Here is a 20,772-nt window from a genome sequence, read left to right as displayed (position 1 = left end):
CCTTCTGTGGGTTTCTCACACTCATGCATCCGTCAGTGCTCTGGTGGATACTTGAAGGCGCCTTTCACAGACCCGATGAGTTCTCTGCGCGTCCCTCTCCTCTCTCGTGCTCTGCTTTGTGAACCTAGCTGCCTTGGGCTCTGGACTCCTCGCTCCCAGTCTTCAGTTAGGGGGCTGCTGGCCTGCTCCGGGGTTTTCTCCCCTGAACCATGGCCTGGACGCCCCCGGGCAGTGAGCTGAGTTCATTATGGGCCTCGCACCTCGTTTGTCTTCCATCTGTTGATTCCCGGGCTCTTCAGGAGTGTTACTTTATGTAGTTCGTTCGATTTTTAAGGTGTTTTTAGTCAGTAGGGTAAATTCAGTGTCCATTCCTTCATATTGGTTAGATGTGGAACTCAGTATAGTTTTAGTAGAAAAGGGGCACGAAAAGAAAATTGCTTTTAAACCTTTTTTTTTTTTTTTACTGAAACTTTATAACTTTTCCTAGGCTCTTTGGCGAAAATAGTTGTATTGAATTTATGTGGGACATTTGTTTTCATGTAACACTTAGAGCTACTACCGCAGCACAAGAGAGATGACAGAGCCGTTGATGTTGGTGCTGCCCTCCTGTTGGAGTGTGGCCGGGAGCATTGCTCCATCGTCAGCTCCCAGCCCCACGGCTGACTGCGTGATGCAGCACGAGTTAGTCCACCAGTCAGTCCTCCCCGATCTCTGAAGGCTCACTTCATTTGTAGAGGAGCTCTCTCGTGATGTGTGCTTCAGATACACATTTGATGTTGTTTTGCCAACTGCTGATATTACTGATTTTTTTCCAAGTCACATGAAAACTTTTGATTATACTCTGCAGCGTATTATTAAATATTTCATGTTTTAGAGATCATCTCATTCTATTTTGTCCTGTTGAAAACATCTGTTTATATAATTACAGCTTGCTGTTCTCAAACTGGTACAGAATTTAGCTTGCTCTTTGCAGTGATTCTTCCTACTGAAAATGTAAGCAAGACTAATATATTCCACAGTGATATTTGTTGAAATCTTGGTATATCAGTGTTTCACTGATTCGTTACTGATATCAAAGACATTAAGTGGGCTTAATCAACCATCTCCATTAGTTGTGAACTTAAAAGACAGTAGTTGAACTTCATAGCTAATTTAGAATATCATTTTAGCCAACAGTTTTTGCTTTTCCCATCTAAAGGCTTTTTTTAAAAGCAATTGTTTTAATATACAAAATGTATATGTCTAAAATATAAAGACACTAATTGTTTAAATTGATTTTTCCACTGAAAGCTGAAAGTTGATATTAATTGAGCCAGCATCTGAAGAAGGTGAAGTAAAAGCAAGTTACTTCATGTTAATGTTGTAGTTAACAGTTGCAAACTCTAAATAATTGAATATTTTGTTTCTTCTTAAGCTGTGATTTCATTCATTTCCCTGGCCTTTCATAACTGTTCAGTGACTCCGTGTTGCTAACAGCAGGAAGTAAAATTTGGGAGTCCCAGCTCTCTGCGGTGCCTTTGGCCTCTATTTTCACTTAAGCTACATCCATTACTTTTTGTTAGATGCTGTCGGCCCAAGAATCTTATGTGCTTTTGGCTCTGCGTGTGTGTGGTTTTTATCCTCCTGGACTTAACTCCGGGCTGCTGCGCCTGAGATTCTCTCCATCTGGGGCTCTTTCCCCACATATATCTGCATAACTGTCTCCTTTAGGGCTCTGTCCAGATGCTGTTTTATGTGCTGTGTTCCCTGACTGTTGTATTTAAAATAGCATCCCCACTTTTTTCTCAGCACTTCGTGTTCTCCATACATACTTATTTTTTTTTCCTCCATAGCCTTTATTACCACCTGACATCCTAAACATTTAATAACTTGTTTATGTGTGTGTGTCTCTCTCTCCTCACTGGACTATATAGTTCGTGAGGGCATTTTCATCTCTTTTTTTTCCCATGCTGTGATCCCCAGTGTCTAGAAAGTTCCTGGCACTTAATGAACAATCAGCACATTTTTGATAACAATGAGTCAATAAGTGAGTGAATGAACCATTAACCTTCGAAGTCCTTTCTGTATCTAAAGCTCACCCATCTTTCCAGGCCCACCTCCAGGTACACTGCCTTCACGAAGCTGCCTTTGACTGAGGCCGCCCCCACTGCTTCAGTTCATCCCGATCTTTTTTCCTCCTCTGAATCTGCGGCATTTTCATATTAGTATAGGAGAGAATTTTCTAATAGGTAAAATTGCCCATGGTTGGAGTAAGCTGCAAGTTGGTAACATTCTATTACTTGAAATGTTTCCGTAGTGAAGGATGGCCTTGTCAGTGAAGGGGACTAGGATTGCCATTCATAGTTCTCTTTGTACTAGATGCTTTAATTTCAAGGGACTTTAAAAGGTGTAGATGAAGTTGCCCTACCCTGTAGTTGTGGAAACTGACATTAGAGAGGTTGCATAATTTGTCTGTAGTTCGAGAGCCATCAGCGTCTAATTCTAACCCACGAGCCATTATGCTGCCTTCAGTGAGTAACCACTTCATGAACACAAAGTTTCTTGTTTTTTGGCGGGGTTTGATGGGGGGGGGTTTGGCTTACTTATTTACTTACTTAAATGGAGGTACTGGAGATTGAACCCAGGACCCCGTGCATGCTAAGCACACTCTCTACCACTGAGCTACACCCTCCCCCCTCAAGGCCCCTTATGATTGCGTGAAGTGTGGAATTTGGCATTTTTACCAAGGAATGAAGGCCTGAATGGGGCAGAGTGACCACGCTTGGTTAGGGAAGGAAAAAAGTTTAGAAAATTTTGGATGATGGTATGGTTAGAAACACCAAGAGGGAAACAAAAGCACCAAACGTTACCATTCTGTTCAGATAGTGATCTGGTAGGAAGGTCAAGGTGTTGACAACAAAGTTGGTAGATTTTATTTTGATTTAAGAAACATTTGTTGTTGGGGTTTATTGCTTTAGTTTTTGTTTTTATATGATCCGGGGGATATTGTTTAAAAATTAAAATGAAAAATCTTAACTATTTAGCCAGTCTCCAGAGGGTAATAGCTAGCACGTTTAATTAGGGTATATGTTAGTTAAAAGGTGATACTTAAGAGCCTCCTCTGTGTCAGTTACTATGTTTTATGCAGATTGTCTAGGTTTTCTGCAACCATTATTGTCAAATTTGTGTTTTCAGCACCATTTCACAGATAGGGAAGCTAAACTTAGGGAGGGTGTGTTCAGACATACAGTGAAGTGGGGGCATCAGTGATGGCCTTGCATCTGTGTCTCTGAGACACATTGAGAAAAAATTGTTTTACGTGGGGAATCAGTACATGTTACATGTAACTGAAAGAAGTGTTTCTTTTTAAAAAATTAATTTATTTTTTGTTGAGGAGGGAGGTAATTAGGTTTGTTTATTTATTTTTAGAGGAGGTACTGGGGATTGAATCCAGGACCTCATGCATGCTAAGCGTGTGCTCTACCACTTGAGCTATGCCCTCCCCGCAAGAAGTGTTTCTTGAATAGTTTTTATTCTTACTGTGATGTGTACATTGCCCTGTTTTGGATTGCTGTGTTTACCCCAGGATGGATAGGACACATTACTGGTCATTATCTGCAGTCTGATACATCTCTGCTGTGTTTACTCCTTGACTTTATAGAACAGTAACCCACTTTTGGCTTCTTTACTTTGTTCTTTCATGCCTTTACCTGCTATATTATAACTCCAACATGTATCCTGGCAGCAGAAACAGAAAACCTAAGTCTTTATAGTTAAAAAAAAAGTTATTTTCCCAAGCTGATTTTTATTTTAAGTTAAAACTAATGAACAAATTCTTTGTTTTTAGTGAAGATCATATTTACTGAGAACACATGTTTTGAGCTTGCCTTTCCTCATGGTTTCATGGCAAACACACAAACCATATTAAGGTGTTGTTGAGAGAAACTTCTGTCTGGCTGCTCAGTGGAGGATCCAGTAAATCACTGTAGGTTCTGTTTAAAATAGAGACATCAGTGGGTCCATCTGACTGGGCCAGTTGTACTGCCAGTTTTTCTGTTTGCTTTTCTGTACACTTAAAATATTTTCATACTTAAAATTTTTTTAAATTGTATAACCCTACTTATATTTAATGAGTGCTTTTGTATTAGTGGACAAATGGAAAAGAAAATGCCAGGTGGTGCCCACCATTAATCAAGATTATGACGCCCACATCGTTTTCTGAATTATATTAAGTTAGAGTATTGTTAGAATTCTGGCAAGAATATATAAATGGATAATAAATGGCTCTAGAATTCAGGAATGAGAGAAAAAGTGGAATAATTGAGTTGCTAATATATAGGCCCAGGGTGTATTAAATAAACCAGTGTTCAGGAATAGTTTCTGGAATTTAATCACCGGGAGCCAGAATAATATTAGAGTAAAATTTAGGATTAGGAAACTAGCAGTTTGTATTTTGCCAAATATATTTGTTTTTCTTTGTTCTGAGTTTTCCTATGATCTAATTTGTTGCTGGCTTTTGATTATCAACTACTTTTGACATTAATAATTTCTTTTGCTATGTTAAGTTTTGATAGTATTAAAGTAACTTTATTCCAGTTATACTGTACTGGAATTTAGATTTATCAGATTTTGTTGTATTTTTATCACATAAACATGCAACATTTTGAGCATGATTTTAATTTGACAAAATGAGTAAACTTCATTTCATCTCTGAACATGTTTAGTTGTAACCACTCTAGAATTTTCATGAGTTGTCTGTAACGGAACTTATGATTTACTATTTTGATAACAAAAGGATGTTGAACTCAAATTAGTAACACCAAACAAAAATTTATATTAGACATATTTTAAGTTAAAAGGAATAACAGGTGAATTTTTCCAGTTTTACTGAGCTGTAATTGACATACACCACTGCATAAGTTTAGCTGGTACAGCGTAAGTTTTGTTGTACATACATTGAGAAATGAGTCCCACAGTACTTTGAGTTAACATCCATCATCTCACATAGATACATATATATGTGTATGTGTTTTCCCTTGTGATGAGAACTCTTAGAATCTGTTCTTTAACAACTTCACATTATACAGCAGTGTTAACTATAGTCATCATGCTGTACATTACATGCCCAGGACTTATTCATCTTATAACTGGAAGCTTGTGCCTTTTGACCCCCTTCATCCAATGAGCCCTGTAACTACAAATCTGATCTCTTTTTCTGTGAGTTTGCTTGTTTTCTGATAAGTGGAATTGATTGATTTGAAAGTCAGTTCTGAAAGCCATTGAGTGTTTGGTCATATTTGCCTCTTACCGTTGCCTTGGCTAAAAGAAAACAATACAGAACACTTATTTTTAAAAGTGCACTGTTCTGGCATATAAAAAAAGCTTGAAAATAGACATCTAAAACCTAACATTAAAGATGTGTAAATCTAATACATTTTCAAGTCACTTTTTTAGGTAAATGACTGTTTCTGGCTATATCATTTAAACAGTACTAAGATTTTTTTTTTCAGTATACTAGGAAGAAATATTTCAGTGTTGATTCTCATTTTTCCTGGGCATATTCTCTTAAAAGATTAAATACTTGAGGATTTTAGAAGCTATTAATATACTAAATTTTAAGACGTTTATCTAACATACCTATTTTGGTGCTGTTTATTGGGAAAGGGAAAGTGACTTGCCGCTTGCTGATTTTCACAGAGCAGATTCTGTGAAAGAAATGACTAAAGCAGAAAACTTTTTCATTGCTCCCCCCTCTCCACAGACTCTTTCCAATGCTTCTGTTTTTTCCTTGGTCAGTGTTAATAGGGTAAGTGAATACACAGTCTCCTCCCATTTCAGCTTACATTTCTTTGTTCAGTGGTAATGGGGCAGAGCAGCGTGTATAGCCTTACTTCAGTTTTAAGCTTGAGGGGATTCTTGAGTCTGCGTTGGTTCCCAGTGCCGCGTTGGCTTTTTGCCCCTAGACCCAGACTACTCTCGTATTTCTGATGACTGTGATCCACTGTTCTCAGTGGTACTCCTCTCCAAAGGTTTTTCAGTTAGAGAATATACTAATTTTGTCTCCGCTGTGGAATGTGTACATAAATCTTTTTGAGGTTTTCAGAAAGTCATTCTGCCATAAACTAGGAAGCAACAGAAGAATTAACAAAATGAGAAGATAAATTGAAATGCTGGAAGTCTGTATGAACTGATTATGCTGATCCATTCCTGGAGACTCTTAGTAGATTGTTTCCAAAACAGCCATTTAAGAATATTTCATAGGACAAGTTGTATTACTGTGCTTGATGTAAGGATGTAAAAGTCACTTTCACAGGCAGGGTAAAAAACAAACAAAACCTCTGTGATATTTCTTAAACATGCCTGAAACATTTCTTGTGCCTTAACCTTGAGGGAGGAAGGCATCTCCTCTTCCTCAGTCCTCTGTGCAGCCTGTCCCCTTGCCCTCATTACTCCTGCCCGGGTGCTGCATGGTCTGTTCCTCTCCCGCCTCAGGTCTCTGGTCAAGTACAACTTTTCCTGACCAAAGAGCACCACCCCCACCCCTTGCCTGTTTCCACCTGTGCTCTCCCTGTCCATTTTCCCTTTATTTTCTTATGTAATGTTTACTGCCATCGACACACTATTACTTTTTAAAAAAATTTTTTTATTGAGGTGTAGTTGATTTACAGTGTCAGTTTCAGGTGTACAGCGAAGTGATTCAGTTGTACATATACATACATATATGCATATTTTCTTTTCAGATTCTTTTCCATTATATGTTATTACAAGAAACCGAATGTGGTTCCCTGAGCTATGCAGTAGGTCCCCGTTGTTTATCTATTTCATGTATAGTAATGTGTGTCTGTTAATCCCCAACCCTTAATTCATCCCTCCCTGACACACTGTTCCTTTACATGTCTGTTTACTGTGTACCGCTTCCCACTGGAATATAAACTCCAGGAGAGCAGGAGTTTATCTGTTTTGTTCATCACTGAATCCCCAGAGCCTTGAACACAAGTGCCTTGAAATGGGGGGCACTCAGTAAATACTTGGTGGGGGAATGCATGCACTGCTCTTCTGAGTCTAAGAAACTTAAAAAAAAAAAAGGCAATTCTAATTCCAAGGGAATTATTTAAACATTACAACTTAAATGCCATCATTCTGAATAGAAAGGTTTTTAAATTTCTTTATTCTAGAACTATTCTTTCAAAAGTTTTGTTTTATGTTACTAGTTTGGTTTGGCATAAGATTCTTACTGGATGAAGATACTGAAGAATGATGACTGCTGTGTGTTAAAGGGAAATTCTTTTAAAAACCTTAGACAGAAACATTCTTTTCTTACTATTTAATGTCAGTCTGGTTTTAGACAGATTTCAGGAGAAGGAACTAATTACTTAAGGTAGGACGTGTCTGTGAGTCCTTTTCCGGGGACCACAATTGCTTGACCTGTGTGAATGCTTCATATTCTAGCTGCCAGGAAATGATTAAAACAGCACGCGGAACCTTTCCTCTCATCAGCAGTGTGATGACTCTGAATCTTGGAAAGTTGTGCAGAAACTGTCAGGTGTTACCCGCACTTGTTATGTTTCAGTGCTACTGATGCTGCTTTATAGGAACCGTGAATGTGAGGTAGATGAACAGTAGACAGGTAGGTGGATCATGCCAAAATATGTTACTTTCCGATTTTTAAAAAAGGATATTTTAAAGAACATTTTGTTTCCTTCTTAGTAAAATATTGTATGTTAAAATATTTAGTGTTTTAAAAAGTAAACTAAAACGGAAACCGTAACGGAACACTCTTTGACATAAATCGCAGCAATAGTTTTTTAGATCCGTCTCCTAAAATAAAGGAAACAAAAGCAAAAATAAACAATAGGATGTAATTCAACTGAAAAGCTTTTGCACAGCAAAGAAACTATCAACAAAATGGAAAGACAACCGACTGAATGGGAGAAAATATTTGCAAATGATACGACTGATAAGGGATTAATATCTAACATATGTAAACAGTTCATACAACTCAACATCAAAAAAAATCCAGTTTAAAAAATCCAAAAAAAGTTAAAAGAACTGAATAGACATTTTTCCAAAGAGGAAATGCAGATAGCCAACAACATGTGAGAAGATGTTCAACATCACTAATCATCAGGGCAAAAGCATAATGAGATATCACCTCACACCTGTCAGATTGGCTGTCATCAAAAAGAACACAAATAACAAATGTTGGTGAGGATCTGGAGAAGAGGGAACGCTAGTACACTGTTGATAGGAATGTAAGGTGGTGCAGTCACTGTGGAAAACAGTATGGAAGTTTCTCAAAAAAATAAAAATAGAACTACCATATGACCCAGCAATTCTACTCTGGGTATATATCTGAAAAAAACAAAAACACTATTTTGAGAAGATACATGTACCCTAGTATTCATGGCAGCACTATTTACACTAGCTAAGATGTGGAAACAACCTGAGTGTTCATAAACAGATGATTGAATATAGAAGATGTGATTTATATATATGTGTATATATATAATATATATATATATATAAAATATGTATCAGAATACTACTCAGCCATAAAAAGAAGGAAAGTTTGCATTCTGTAGAGAAAGACAAATAATGTATGATATCACTTATATGTAGAATCTAAAAATACAACACACTAGTGAATATAACAAAAAAGAAGCAGATTCCTAGATACAGAGAACAAACTAGAGATTACCAGTGGAGAGGGGGACGGGCAACACAGGGGTCAAGGGTGGAAGGTACAAACCACTAGGGGTGAGGTAGGCTCAGGGATGTGTTGTACAACACAGAGAATATAGCCAATATTTTGTAATGGCTGTAAATGGAATGTAACCCTTAAAAATTGTAGGAAAAATAATTTTAAAAAAAGAAAAAAGTAAACTGATGAACATTCTGTTGAGTATGTTTGCTGGAAGAAACTGTTTTAAAACAGCTGTTGTTGAAATAGTATTAATGGCACTTCTAGTTAAACTTTTGGGTTTAGTTATGGAACCTTTTTAATGTGATCTGCATCTGTGTCATCTTGGCTGACGCTTCTGTGAGTGCCAGGACTCCACATCCTGGGGTACCCTCTGGGATCTCCTTCTGAACTTAAGCCTGCTGCTTCTACTCCTGGCCACCATTCTGTCTTTTCTGGTAAAGTAAATAGCAGTAGAAGGAATGCATGATATTGCATGTCCACGTTTAAAGAAATGTATGTATTTTTTTAAGCAGCCTTTTGAGATATAATTTACATGCTATAAAATTCACTTATTTTAAATGTATAATTCAGTGATTTTTAGTATATTAACAAGAGTTTTGCAGTTATCACCACTATCAAGTTTTAGGACTTTTCTGTCTTGGTCATCCCCGAGGAGACTGGCCCCTAACCTCGCTGACTGTGAGCAGTGAAAAGCTGGTCAGTGCTCTGGGGTGGGGAACAAAGGGCCTGTTAGCGGAAGAGAAGGGGCTCCTTCCTTGTTCCATGCTTGGTCATGGACACGTGTTGGTGTAGGTGGTTTCTCTTTAGGATCCTTTTACTGTTTGGTGTGTCTCCCTTTCCCTAGGAATCCGCTCCTGTGGTGCTGCCTTGTGAGTCACCTTTTACATCCCAGGTGATTTTGCCCTCCCTCTCTCCTCTGTTCCCCCTGGATCAGAATTCTCTATGCTTTGCAATTTCCTTCTTCAAGGAATCAAACCAAACCAGATTCAGTTCTTACTGCCTCTGTTCTGGTGTATCATGAGGAAAGAGATAAAGTGAACTTATAATAATGTGGGAAGAAATGGTACTTCTAGAAAGATGAACAGATTATTTGCATCTTTAAATCTATATTATTAGCTTCAGCAGAAAGTAACTTGGCATTTCAAAAAATTGACATTGTAGAGTAAACACAGTCAGCCCATGCATGGGACTTTTGTTTGGAAGGATGGAATTACCACAGTAGGAGACGCAGGGTATTCACAGTTGCATTTTGGGACCTGGCCGTGGCATCCTCTTACCTCTCTCTCGTCTTCCTAGCATTTTCCCTTGTTTTTGAACCTAATTTTCTTAATCTTGAAATGGTGTAGTAACATTACCCACTTTGTGTGTTTGTTAGGATTAAATTAGACAGTGTTTCTAGAAATACATTGAATAATGTCTTGCAGATTCATTAAGATGCTAGTTCCCTCTAAAAGTACTTTCCTGCTCATTTTGGCAGCAGTAACTCAAGGTTCTAGTTATCATTTGTAAGCTGGAGACTGCCTGCATTTTTATGTCGGATGTTGTATTGGGTGCAGAGCATGCAGAGATCGATGAAATGAAGTCCCTTTGCTCAAAGAGATCACTGTGTCGCAGAAAAGATAGCTTAAACAATGAACTGTAAATCACTGTGATAAATGTTATTTAGAAAGTGTTGGGGAATTGGAGAAGGCTTTAAATCTTAAAAGGAAATTACTGTTAGCAGTTAGTGATTATTTTCTCTGTTCCTCATTGTATGTTATTTTCTATTTATAAAAAATTGAAAGAAGTTTTTCTGTTTGCTAGTCTGTCATGGTAATCAGAAACTTAAAAGAAGTTTCTTCTCAGAATAGCATACAATTTCATCAAATGATATGAAGTCTGCAAGGCAGGTTGAATGAGTTCTTGGTAAAATTCCTGTTCTTTTTTAGTTATATAGTACGTTTTTACATTATTTAGATTTTAATTTATCACTCACTAAACCTCATTTTTTCTACTTTCTCTGGAGTTTGTGTCTTTATCTGAAAGTTAGTAGTCACTTTACTATACAAATTTATGTGCATATATATCAAAACTTTAAAAAGGTCAAGTCAGTATTTAAATAAAAGAAACGTAGCAGTAATCAGGTGCTGCAGTATTGTATTTCGGCTCCAGCATTACAGCATAGCTGAAACTCTTCAAGGGGGGAGGGGCACTACTGTTCACTTATACTTTGTTCAGACCCAACCTGCTGTAATTGGACTTCCACTTCAGAATCACCTCAGGTGCTGCCGTCTCTGCAAAGCCTGTACTGATATCACCGGCCTGCATTCACCTTTTCCTCTTGTGTGTTTCCCCATCATTTGCACTTAACACTGTAACCACTGAATGACCTCCTGGATTGCAGGCTCCCTGAGATAGGACCTGTGTTTTGTCTTTTTCATCTAATAATACCTTGGTGAAAACGGACACATAATACATACTTGGTGATTTAAATTGAATCTGGAAAACTAAGGTTTGATGAAAGTGTGCTTTATTATTCTTAAATACTTCTTTTAAAATTTTAGCCCTGAAATAAGGGGTAAATCTCCGGTATGTTCTAATTACTGCCGCCAACATGCAGATATGATGCATATTGGATTAGGTAGATTGTAGGTTTAGCTGCTGTAACAAAAAGACCTGGAAGTACTGTGGCTTAAGCAGGATGGAAGTTTATTTCTTCTTCTCAGTAGTCTGCAGATGAACCATCCACTGTGGATAGAGTAGCTCTGCCCTCTTCAACATGAGGCTTTCAGATCCAAGGTAGCGCGTTCATTTCTTCTCATCTTCTCAGCTCATGGGGAGGGGAAGAGGCCAGGGGAACGCATGCTCAGTATGGTTAATGGCAGAACACGTAATTTTAGCTCACCTTCTGTTGGTCAGAATTGGTTATGTGGCCACGCTTCGCTGCAGGGGAGGCTGAGAAATGTAGTTTCTATCCGAGTAGCCACATTTCTAGCTAAAACTTCGGGGCTTTTCTTATTGAAAGGAAGGATGACAAATGCGTATTAGAAAGAACAGTTTCTGCCTGATGTTTTTTGCTTTTGTTTCTATTTTTTTTTATAGACTAATTTTTTAAAAAAACTTTTTTATTGAGCTATAGTCATTTTACAATGTTTGGTCAAATTCCAGTGTAGAGCACAAGTTTTCAGTTATACATGAACATACATATATTCATTGTCACACTTTTTTGTTTCTATTTTTAAGTGAATAGATGGATTGCTTCAGGTATCAAAGAACCTGTGTGTTTGACTAAGTCATCAGACTTAGCTGATTTTTTTCTTTTGTCGCCTGTTCCCTTATCTAGACCTGTTCCCTTACTGTGGGTGACATGGGCCATATAGGGCCTTCTCTGTGGAAGCTTTACCATTTACCTTTGTAGACATGACTATTAGATCGAAAAATCGCAGGTCCCTGTTGTGGCATATTCTGTGAGACAAGCTGTTGTGGGCTGCAGACACTCCTATAAAGCAAAGGAGAACGAAGGCATGAAGTCCTACGGAAAGGCTTTATGGAGGTATGGGACTCAAGTTAGGCCTGAAAGGTGAGGCAGGACTTGTGTATCATGGGCAGAACAGTCTAGGCAAGGGAAACAGTGTTCAGGAAAGTTTCAAGACTGGACAACTGAGTTGTATTCAAGGGAAGGCAATGAGCCTTGTTCTGACTTCTGAGTAACCGACTGTCTTCCCGAGTGTGCCCACTGGAGTAGTGCAAAATGAAGTTGACTTAAGAAGGATCAAGATTATAGATGTGTTAAAGGTTTGGATTTGGAGACTGAAATGGTGAAAGTTTAACTGGGCAATAGAATTCAGAATGGGTAAAGCCCCTCTCTCCTCCCCTTCCTCCCCCTAAACTGGTGATGGACTTCAGAGTAATTGAATTCCCTCCCTCCCTCCCTCTTCTCTGCCTGACCTCTGTGAGTTGCCCATGTGTCCAGATGTGTTGTCCTAGCTTCGTTCTTCTTGACGTCTCTGAAATTTTTGACACTGTTGACCATCTTTTCTTTAAAACTCCGTCCTTCTCTGATTTTGTACTGCTTTTCATTTTCTCTGTGAGACTCAATAGTCTGCTTTTTTTTTGCTCTTTTTGTTCTTGAGGCTGCAACTGTCATCTTGAAGAAGATCCTCATATATGTCACCAGTTTGAACTTTAGTCTTGTATTCCTAATTGCTTGCTGGACATTTTCATCTCAGTGTGTCACTGTTATTTAAAGCACTCAACAGATTTTCTGCAGAGCTTTCTGACTGTACAAGGACTTTGATGCTTTCAATCCCAGATTTAAAGCAGAACTCACAGACGTCTTTGGTCCTCCCTTCTCCATTGTCCCTGCGTCTCCCAGTCAGTACGGCTTGTCAGTTCTTGCTGGTGGTTCTCACATGTGTTCATTTCCATTCTTATTGTGGCCACATTTATCAGTCTTGTAACAGAGTGTGTTTGGATTGTTAGTGTTCCCTAAGTGTTCACCGATGATGGATGAGTCAAGGTGGTGACATTAGTGAGACCAGATAATAATTTCTGTTCCTAGAGTTTTGCTTTAGTGTGGTTGTGATTATGAGCTGACTAGTATTACTTTAGTTGATATTAGCTTATTTGTGTTGTGTTTAATGAGATGGTGATACTTAAAATTACCCATATTTGAATTCTAGATAAACGTGGACTTTTTTTTTTCCCTCAGCTGATTTTATTCTTAAGTTTGTTGAAATCAATTTTCAGTGTCAGTCACATACTCAGTAAGAATAAAGTATGCCGAATACTTGAGTTGAAGGCTTTGTCAGTATAATCTAGAACGGGGCGGGGGGTGATGTCAGCATCATGGCGGCGTGAGACCTCCCTGTGCTTCTCCCCCTCCACCCACCAGCAGTGAAACTCCGTAACTCAACGTGGGTTCCTCTGCCCAGCACCCCAGGACGCGCGAGAGCCCCACCCATCTGTACACCTGAGGGCCCTGGACTCCCAGCCGGATGGAGGACCGGGTACAGCAGGGAAGGCGGTGTCCGCGACCCTGGCTCCCCTAGCTCCCCTCTCCTCCCCAAGGCAGCAGAGCTGGCCGCCCAGGAGACCCCGAGCCAGAGGAGGCGCCGCTCTCCCGAGTCCCAGGTGGTCACCCAGTGACAGCCGCGACCCTGGAGGAGTGAGCGCAGCGGCGAGGGCACTAGGCGGTGGGGTGGGAAGTGCGGACCCTCGGGAACCGGGAACTGGTGCTGCGGCGCCACCTGCTGGAAACAGGTGTTCACTCCTTCAGATGCACTGGCAGTTCTGAGAGGAACCTCGGTAGCACGGCGTCGTCGTTGTCGGGAGAAAATGACAGTCTCCAGAAACGACGCTTAAAGTCACGAACTCCTGCAGCCTCTGACTGATAGAGAATGCATGGGAGCTGTCGTGGAGGAACTCGGCGGGCCGGAGAAAACCCAGAAAGGCGCTTCCGTGAGCTCAGGGATAAAATTAGTGAGGGGAAGGAATACCTTTCGGAGGAGCGTGAGACTCTGAAAAGGAACCAAATTCTGGAGCTGAAGGTCTCAATAAAGGAGATGAAGAATGCATTTGAAGGCGCTGCAAATAGAGCAGACTGTATGAAAGAGAGAATTTGTGAACTCAAAGACAGAAAAATAGAAATGATACAGGTAAAAGAGAAAAGAGAACTAAGTTCTTAAAAATGAACAGATTTCACAAGAATTATCCAACTCTTTTCGGAAGGGCAACGTTACGAAAATAGGTTTCCCAAAAGGAGAAGAAAGAGGAGAGCAGAGAGTTTATTTAAAGAAACAGTAGCTGAGAACTTCCTAGACCTGAAAAGGAACAGAATTGTACAAGTCCGTGAAGTGAAGAGAACATCTAGTTACCGCATCGCAGAAAGACCTTCTCTAAGACACATTATTTTAAAACTGAAAAGTCAACGACAAAGAATTTTAAAGGCAGCCAAGAAAAAAATGGATGGTAACCTACAAAGGAACCCCAATTAGACTATTAGTAGATTTCTCAGCAGAGACTCCACAGGCCAGGAGGGAGTGGAATGACATTCTCAAAATGCTGAAAAATAATACTGTCAGCCAAGAATATGCTATCCAGCAAAATTACCCTTCAGATCCGAAGGAGAAATAAAGGCTTTCTTAGACAAAGCTGAGGAAGGTCATCACCACTAGACCTGCCTTACAAGAAGTGTTGGAAGGAGCTCTTAAAATGAAAGGGCAAAAGTACACAAAACTTTGAGTAAAGTGATAAATAGAATCAGAAAATTACAACTCTGTGTCAGAATAGGTTGTTAAGCACTTATATCATGAAGGTTAAAAAGGAAAGAAAGCATTAAAAAAACAAAACAAACCCCCCAAAACCAACTATAGGAACTTCGATTTGGCAAAAAAATCACAACACATAAAGGAGTAATTTGAGACAACGGAAGCATAAAAGGAGAAGAGGAAAAGGATGTAACCCACATAGGTAAATGAAGATAGATGCTCTCTGCAGCAAGGACTGTTTTCTCTCTGAGACCTTTTGTACAGAGAATGATCTAGAATCTTGCTGCTCTTAAGTGTGGTCCATGGAAAGCAGCATGGGCAGCCAGGGTTGCTGGTTGGGATGGCGGAGTCTCAGGCACCGTCTGGGGCTACCCAGTCAGAATCTGCATTTCACAGTGTCCCCAGGGATGTGCTCGCACATCAGAGTTTGAGAGGCGCCGATCTGGAGCTGACTGTGCATTTCTTTAACTTTATTTAGTTTGAGACTTAGCTGCTAAAATAATTAAACCTTCCAGCTGTTTATCTTCTTGTGTTTGTTTACCTTGGATTTTTACGTAGATGTCCGAGCAGATTGTTGTAAGAGTTACAAAGGATGAAGAATAGCGGGGGTGGGGGTGGGGAGGGAGGTCTAGGCCAGAGAGGTCCCAATGCCCTCTCTGGGTAGGCAGCACGTGCCCTGAGGCCCACGGGGCAGAGTCAGCTGGGCACTCCAAGGCCCAGCATGTGTGCGTGGGAGTGCAGTGATGAACTTGGAAGAGGCAGTATCGCCTTCTCTGTGGGGCCAGGGTCCTAGCCAGCGAGTGACGCTTTTCATTACATGGCCTCGTCTGTCTTCCCTGAAAATCTCCCAGTTACTCTCATGCTCTGCCCTTCAGCCATACCAGAGCCCACCATCGCTCACCTCATTGAGCATTTGCCAGCAGTGTGTCTTGGCCTATTCTATGCTGGTTGCCTACTGGTCAGCCTTGGGACTTCCTCTCAAGCTTTGCCTCCTCTGAGACGTGTGTGCCTTCCAGCAGACTTGGTCTCTGCAGTTAGAGTACCGCTTGTCTCTTACCTATATCACATTGTGCTGACATTGATGACTGTATTTAGTGTTCATCCATGTTGACACATGCAGTTTATTCATTTTCACTGGTGTGTAATATTTCAATGTCTGGTGAGATAATCATACTGTGAACATTTACATTGTTTCCAGTCTTTTTAGAAAGCACGCTGCTGTAAATATTCTAGTTGCACTGCTTCTTGTATATATGTGTGAGTGTCTTTGTAGTGTTTTTCAGCCTTAGTGGACTGTGATCCAGAGAAACATTTTATAGCATGACTTGATTTTTGTGTGTATGTGTGTCTGTATACATATACGTATGTTGCTGATTTTTTAGAAAAAGTTTAATAAAATATTTATCCTTTGTGTGATGCATTGATATCTTTTTTCCCTGTAAAAATAAATAATTGTTGAGGTTGAATTAATGAGTTCTAACCTGCTGTTTAAAATTCTGCTGTGGAGTATGTTGTATATGTGTGTGTGTGTGTGTGTGTGTGTATAGATAAATATGCTGTAGTACATGTATAAATTAATAAACCTACGTGTGTGTATGGGTTGTCAGGTGAAAAGATTTATTCATCTAGAACTTTACTAGATTTCCCCAAATTGTTTTTTAAATGGCTATATCTATTTATACTTGGCCTACTGAATCTGGGAACTTAGCTTTTTATCATTGTAACCATGGTGTTTTAAAGCATTTGCTTGGCACAGAATCGGTGAGTACTCTGAATAGTTTGGTGAATGAAAATGAGGCTCTCCCACTGAAAATTGGATGACTACCATGTTTAACAACTACAATTTTGTCAGGGCAATGTTAGGTCAACTTACAGTGCTACTTTATAGAATGGATAACCCATTTGGCATTTTGGTTGGGCTTTTGAAAGTCTATTTTTGGGAATTCCTAACTGTAGTGTTCAATTACAACAGCTATATTGCAAAGAAGGATGCACTGACAAAATTACATTATTATTTTAGTTGGTAAAAGGTAGTTGGGGCTGAAGTTTCCCCGTAAGTGATAGCAGTTTTCTTTTTTCTTTTTCCTTGCAGGAATCAATAAAATAGTTTGTTTTTATAGCCTTAAATTGGTAAGACCTAAACATCAGTTAACAATTATATCTAGCTTTTGCTCAATAGTAACATGGCCTTTTTTTCCCTGTTGCTGCTAGCATTATTCTTATACAGTGCTTTTATATATTTTAATCCCTTTATGATCATTGATTATTATAAAAATGCACCACTGAGTTGCGTGCTGCAGCTTGTACCTGTGTGGACAATCCCTCTCCTGTTCTGCAAATGGTGCTTCCTAATTATTCAGTCAGTCATAGTCTTTGCTGCATCAGGGAAATTATGTTGTAGAGAAAAGTCTCCATTTCTGTTTGGCTGAGGGTCTAGAGGGGACTCATTCTATTTCAAGAACAAAAATGAAGCCACACCTGGAGTGCATTGAAAGTCTTTGTTTTCTCATCGTGCTCTAGACCCACTGTCCTTTTGGGAGTTACTTTTGAGGAAAGTTAAGATACAGTTGTTTTACAGACCAGTGTAGGAACGTCTCTAGAGAAAGAAAAGTATTGCATTTTGATTTTCAGAATTTCTGAACATGACAATAATTTGCACTTAAGTAGTGCTTTAAAACTTTCAAGTTCTTCTCCATGCAAGTCTCACCTGAGTATTGAGGGCAGCCGTTCTGACTCCACTGTAGCAGGTGAGAACCTCGCTGCTCAGTTGGGAACTAGTCCAGTGTCATTTCTGCAGCCCACAGGTGGCAGAGTACATGCATGGTACAGGGCTTTGGCCCAAATTCACTTTGACACTGTTAACGATCCCATGTTTAAATAGAGTGCGTCCCAGATGGCTGTCAATTTATAGGTGTCATTTCTCAAATTTAAAAGGATATTTTGGCATAAATTATAACTGTATAACCTACCTCCTAAGGGATTTGGGGGGATGTGTTCAGGCTCACTACATTGTAATTACTGGCTTCAGTGTTATTTTGTAGATTAACTCTTACCTTTAGATAAAAAAGTATGTACCTAAACAGAAGCCTCCATTTTTCAAAAAGCTTGGTTTTCATTGATATCTCTTACTATACATATTTTTTCATAATCAGGCGATTTCTAGAAATCGGTTATGTGTAAGCTTCTGAGTATTTGACATAACTTCCAGATGTTTTATTTTTGCATTTTTACTGTAACGAGACAGGCAGTATATGAGGATAATCATAAGGAAACTTAAAGGTATCAGAGGCAGTGCATTCAAAGGTATGAAGAGTAGTGGGGCTGAGGCTTGTTAGATGTGCACTTAGAAATGGTGAGTTTCTCTGTAGTGTCTTTCAGGAGTTTTTGACCGTGACCCAAAGAACTAACGTTTTATAGCACACTTCAGTTCATCTGTAGCTTTTCCTCGTCTCAGGGTTATAGTTGAGACTTATATTTGAGATGAGTGTTGATATGGGGCTTCTTGAGGCTGTCCTTGTTTCTCATCCTATACTTAGTATTAATCCATTCAAATTTTTTCCCAGTGTGTTGAATGCAAAGTGAAGGTTGCTGTAGTTTTACAGGGCATTTGCCCCTAATTACCAGTGAGGGTGTGCACGTTTTTTTGTGTGTTTATTGGCCATACATTTCTTCTGTGAATTGCCCGTTCGTCATTTTGTCCATTTTCTACCAGATTTGTTGTCTGTTTCTCACTAGTTTCTGTTCTTCATTTTAAAAAATCTCTTTGATTTTTATTTGTTAGCAATCTTACACATTTGATAAAAGCGATACCTTACACATTTGATAAAAAACTTACTTTTTCCTGTGGGATATTACCACTTCTGGTTCAAATATGCTGAGTGAAAAACCTTGACATAAGTTTGTTTTAAATTAGACAGATTTGGGGGGAAGAAGCTCCTAGGAAAGCAAAATTAGTAAACTCATTAAGGTTCCTGAAGGTTGATTTATAACCTTTCAGCACAACCAAAACACACGTCTTCTTAGCCAGCTGCCACTGTGCTGTTTGACAGTTTGAGTGGAAATTCTATAACCCTCTGATAATTGTATAAAGAACCAGAATGCTGCTTATGTGCTGTTACAGTACTTGTTTTAGTTTTTAATATTTGGTTTTCTTTACTTCTCCTTAATTAGGTCCTCGATGGGCTTCCTGGAATATTGGTGTGTTTATTTGCATCAGATGTGCTGGAATCCATAGAAATCTTGGGGTTCACATATCCAGGGTCAAGTCAGTCAACCTAGACCAATGGACACCAGAACAGATCCAGGTAAACACTTCCCCACCAAGAAATTATTAAAAATATTTAAAATGAGTTTAAAACTTCGAATCTTTCTTGTACCTAAGGATTAACATTGGAAAGTAGTATATTGAAACATGGCACGTGCTGTATATAAAATTTGTGTTATTTCAGTCGTCGATTCACAGATGCTTATTTCTCCTTGGTTCTGTATCAGAGTCAGTATTTAATCTATTCTTATCTAAAATGTTGATTTTGAATTATTTGAAAAATGAATTCATTTCCCGTGTGCGGATGAACTTTGCCGGTCTAGCTCCGCGGTCTGTCTTGCTGTGCTGTCAGCAGAGGGCGCCCGGGTCAAGGTAGAGAGCAGACGCCTCCCGCCTGGGAGCTGTTCTTGGTTCTCCTTCGGGGCCTCACAGCAAACGTTCTCGTGGCTGATCGGGTCTTGTTTCGAGTGGTTCAGCTTTGTTAGAGGTAAATTTGTCATTTTAAGGGTTGTCATTTTTCCATCGTAACAGTCGTAAATTCTCAAAATCATACTTTTTAGTCCCTAAGGTTAACTGCAACTGTAAAAAAAGCCCAACTGATTAAGAGAAAGAGAAAACCCAAATGACCAGTATCAAGAATGAGAGAAGTGACTACAGATAATAGGAATACGGGAATATTATGAACACCTTTATGCTAATAAGTTTACCATTTCCTCAGGAGACACAAATGAGATCTTTCCAGAAAGAAAAGATAACCTGAATAGCTCAGTATCTACTAAAGAAATAGATTCTGTAGTTGAAAACCTTCAGTAACAACAAAACGCTCCAGGACTAGATGGCTTCTCTAGGGAAATCCACCGAGCAATTAAGGAATGATACAGATTCTACAAAACTCTTTGGTTATATTTTATGATTCACAGTGAAATTACACTACTTTGTCTTACGCTCTTTTCAAATTACTTTAGTCAGCATGAAGTGCAAATACACAAATATACGTAGTTGAACTTCAGTGATACACATACATACCTCACAAATGTAAAAGAGCACAAATAACAAACATTGGCATGGATGGAATGAGGTAAGGGTGGAAAGAATAGAATAGAATGCTGGAGGGGAATGGTCATTAAAAAAGAGACATTGACTTGATTAAAGAAAGTAGAACTTCTGTACTGAAGACATTAATGCCAACATAAATTTTAGATGTAGCAAAGATTTAAATATTAAAAAAGTTAAACCTCAAAAATACTCAAGAAAATAGAATTGAGATCTTCAGGCTATAAAGTCAGACATAATTTATTTAATTTAGTCTTAAATTAATTTTTGAGCTTTTAATGGTTAGAGTGTAAAAGGAAATGTGAAACTATGTATTCTTGAGATCCTTGAGGAAAAACTTTACTTGTTACATCAAGGCAGATATATATTTTTGAACATTTTATATAGGGCAGAGTTCTTAATAACATCTCTGTGGTAACTGTGGTGACCAATTTCATGATATTTCTTATGTTGTCTTCCAGCCAATGTGAAGTGTGGCTTGAAAATGTAAGACGGTGTTTGTAAAGGGTATGGAAGTACAAAGC

General features: G+C 39.0%; 1 protein-coding gene across 7 annotated transcripts in view; it reads left to right on the top strand.

Moving 5' to 3' along the window:
• SMAP1 (small ArfGAP 1) overlaps positions 1 to 20,772 on the top strand; it is a 134,293-nt gene that overhangs the window by 28,640 nt on the left and 84,881 nt on the right. For all 7 annotated transcript variants that reach the window (XM_072965490.1, XM_072965494.1, XM_072965492.1 and 4 more), the window contains one exon: positions 19,102 to 19,235. In XM_072965490.1, the coding sequence (XP_072821591.1) occupies positions 19,102 to 19,235 (134 nt within the window). Of the gene's footprint in view, positions 1 to 19,101; positions 19,236 to 20,772 lie in introns of those variants that run through there.

This window comes from Vicugna pacos, chromosome 8 (genome assembly GCF_048564905.1).
Source record: "Vicugna pacos chromosome 8, VicPac4, whole genome shotgun sequence".
NCBI classification, from domain to species: Eukaryota; Metazoa; Chordata; class Mammalia; order Artiodactyla; family Camelidae; genus Vicugna; species Vicugna pacos.
This window is presented reverse-complemented; position numbering and strand designations above follow the sequence as displayed.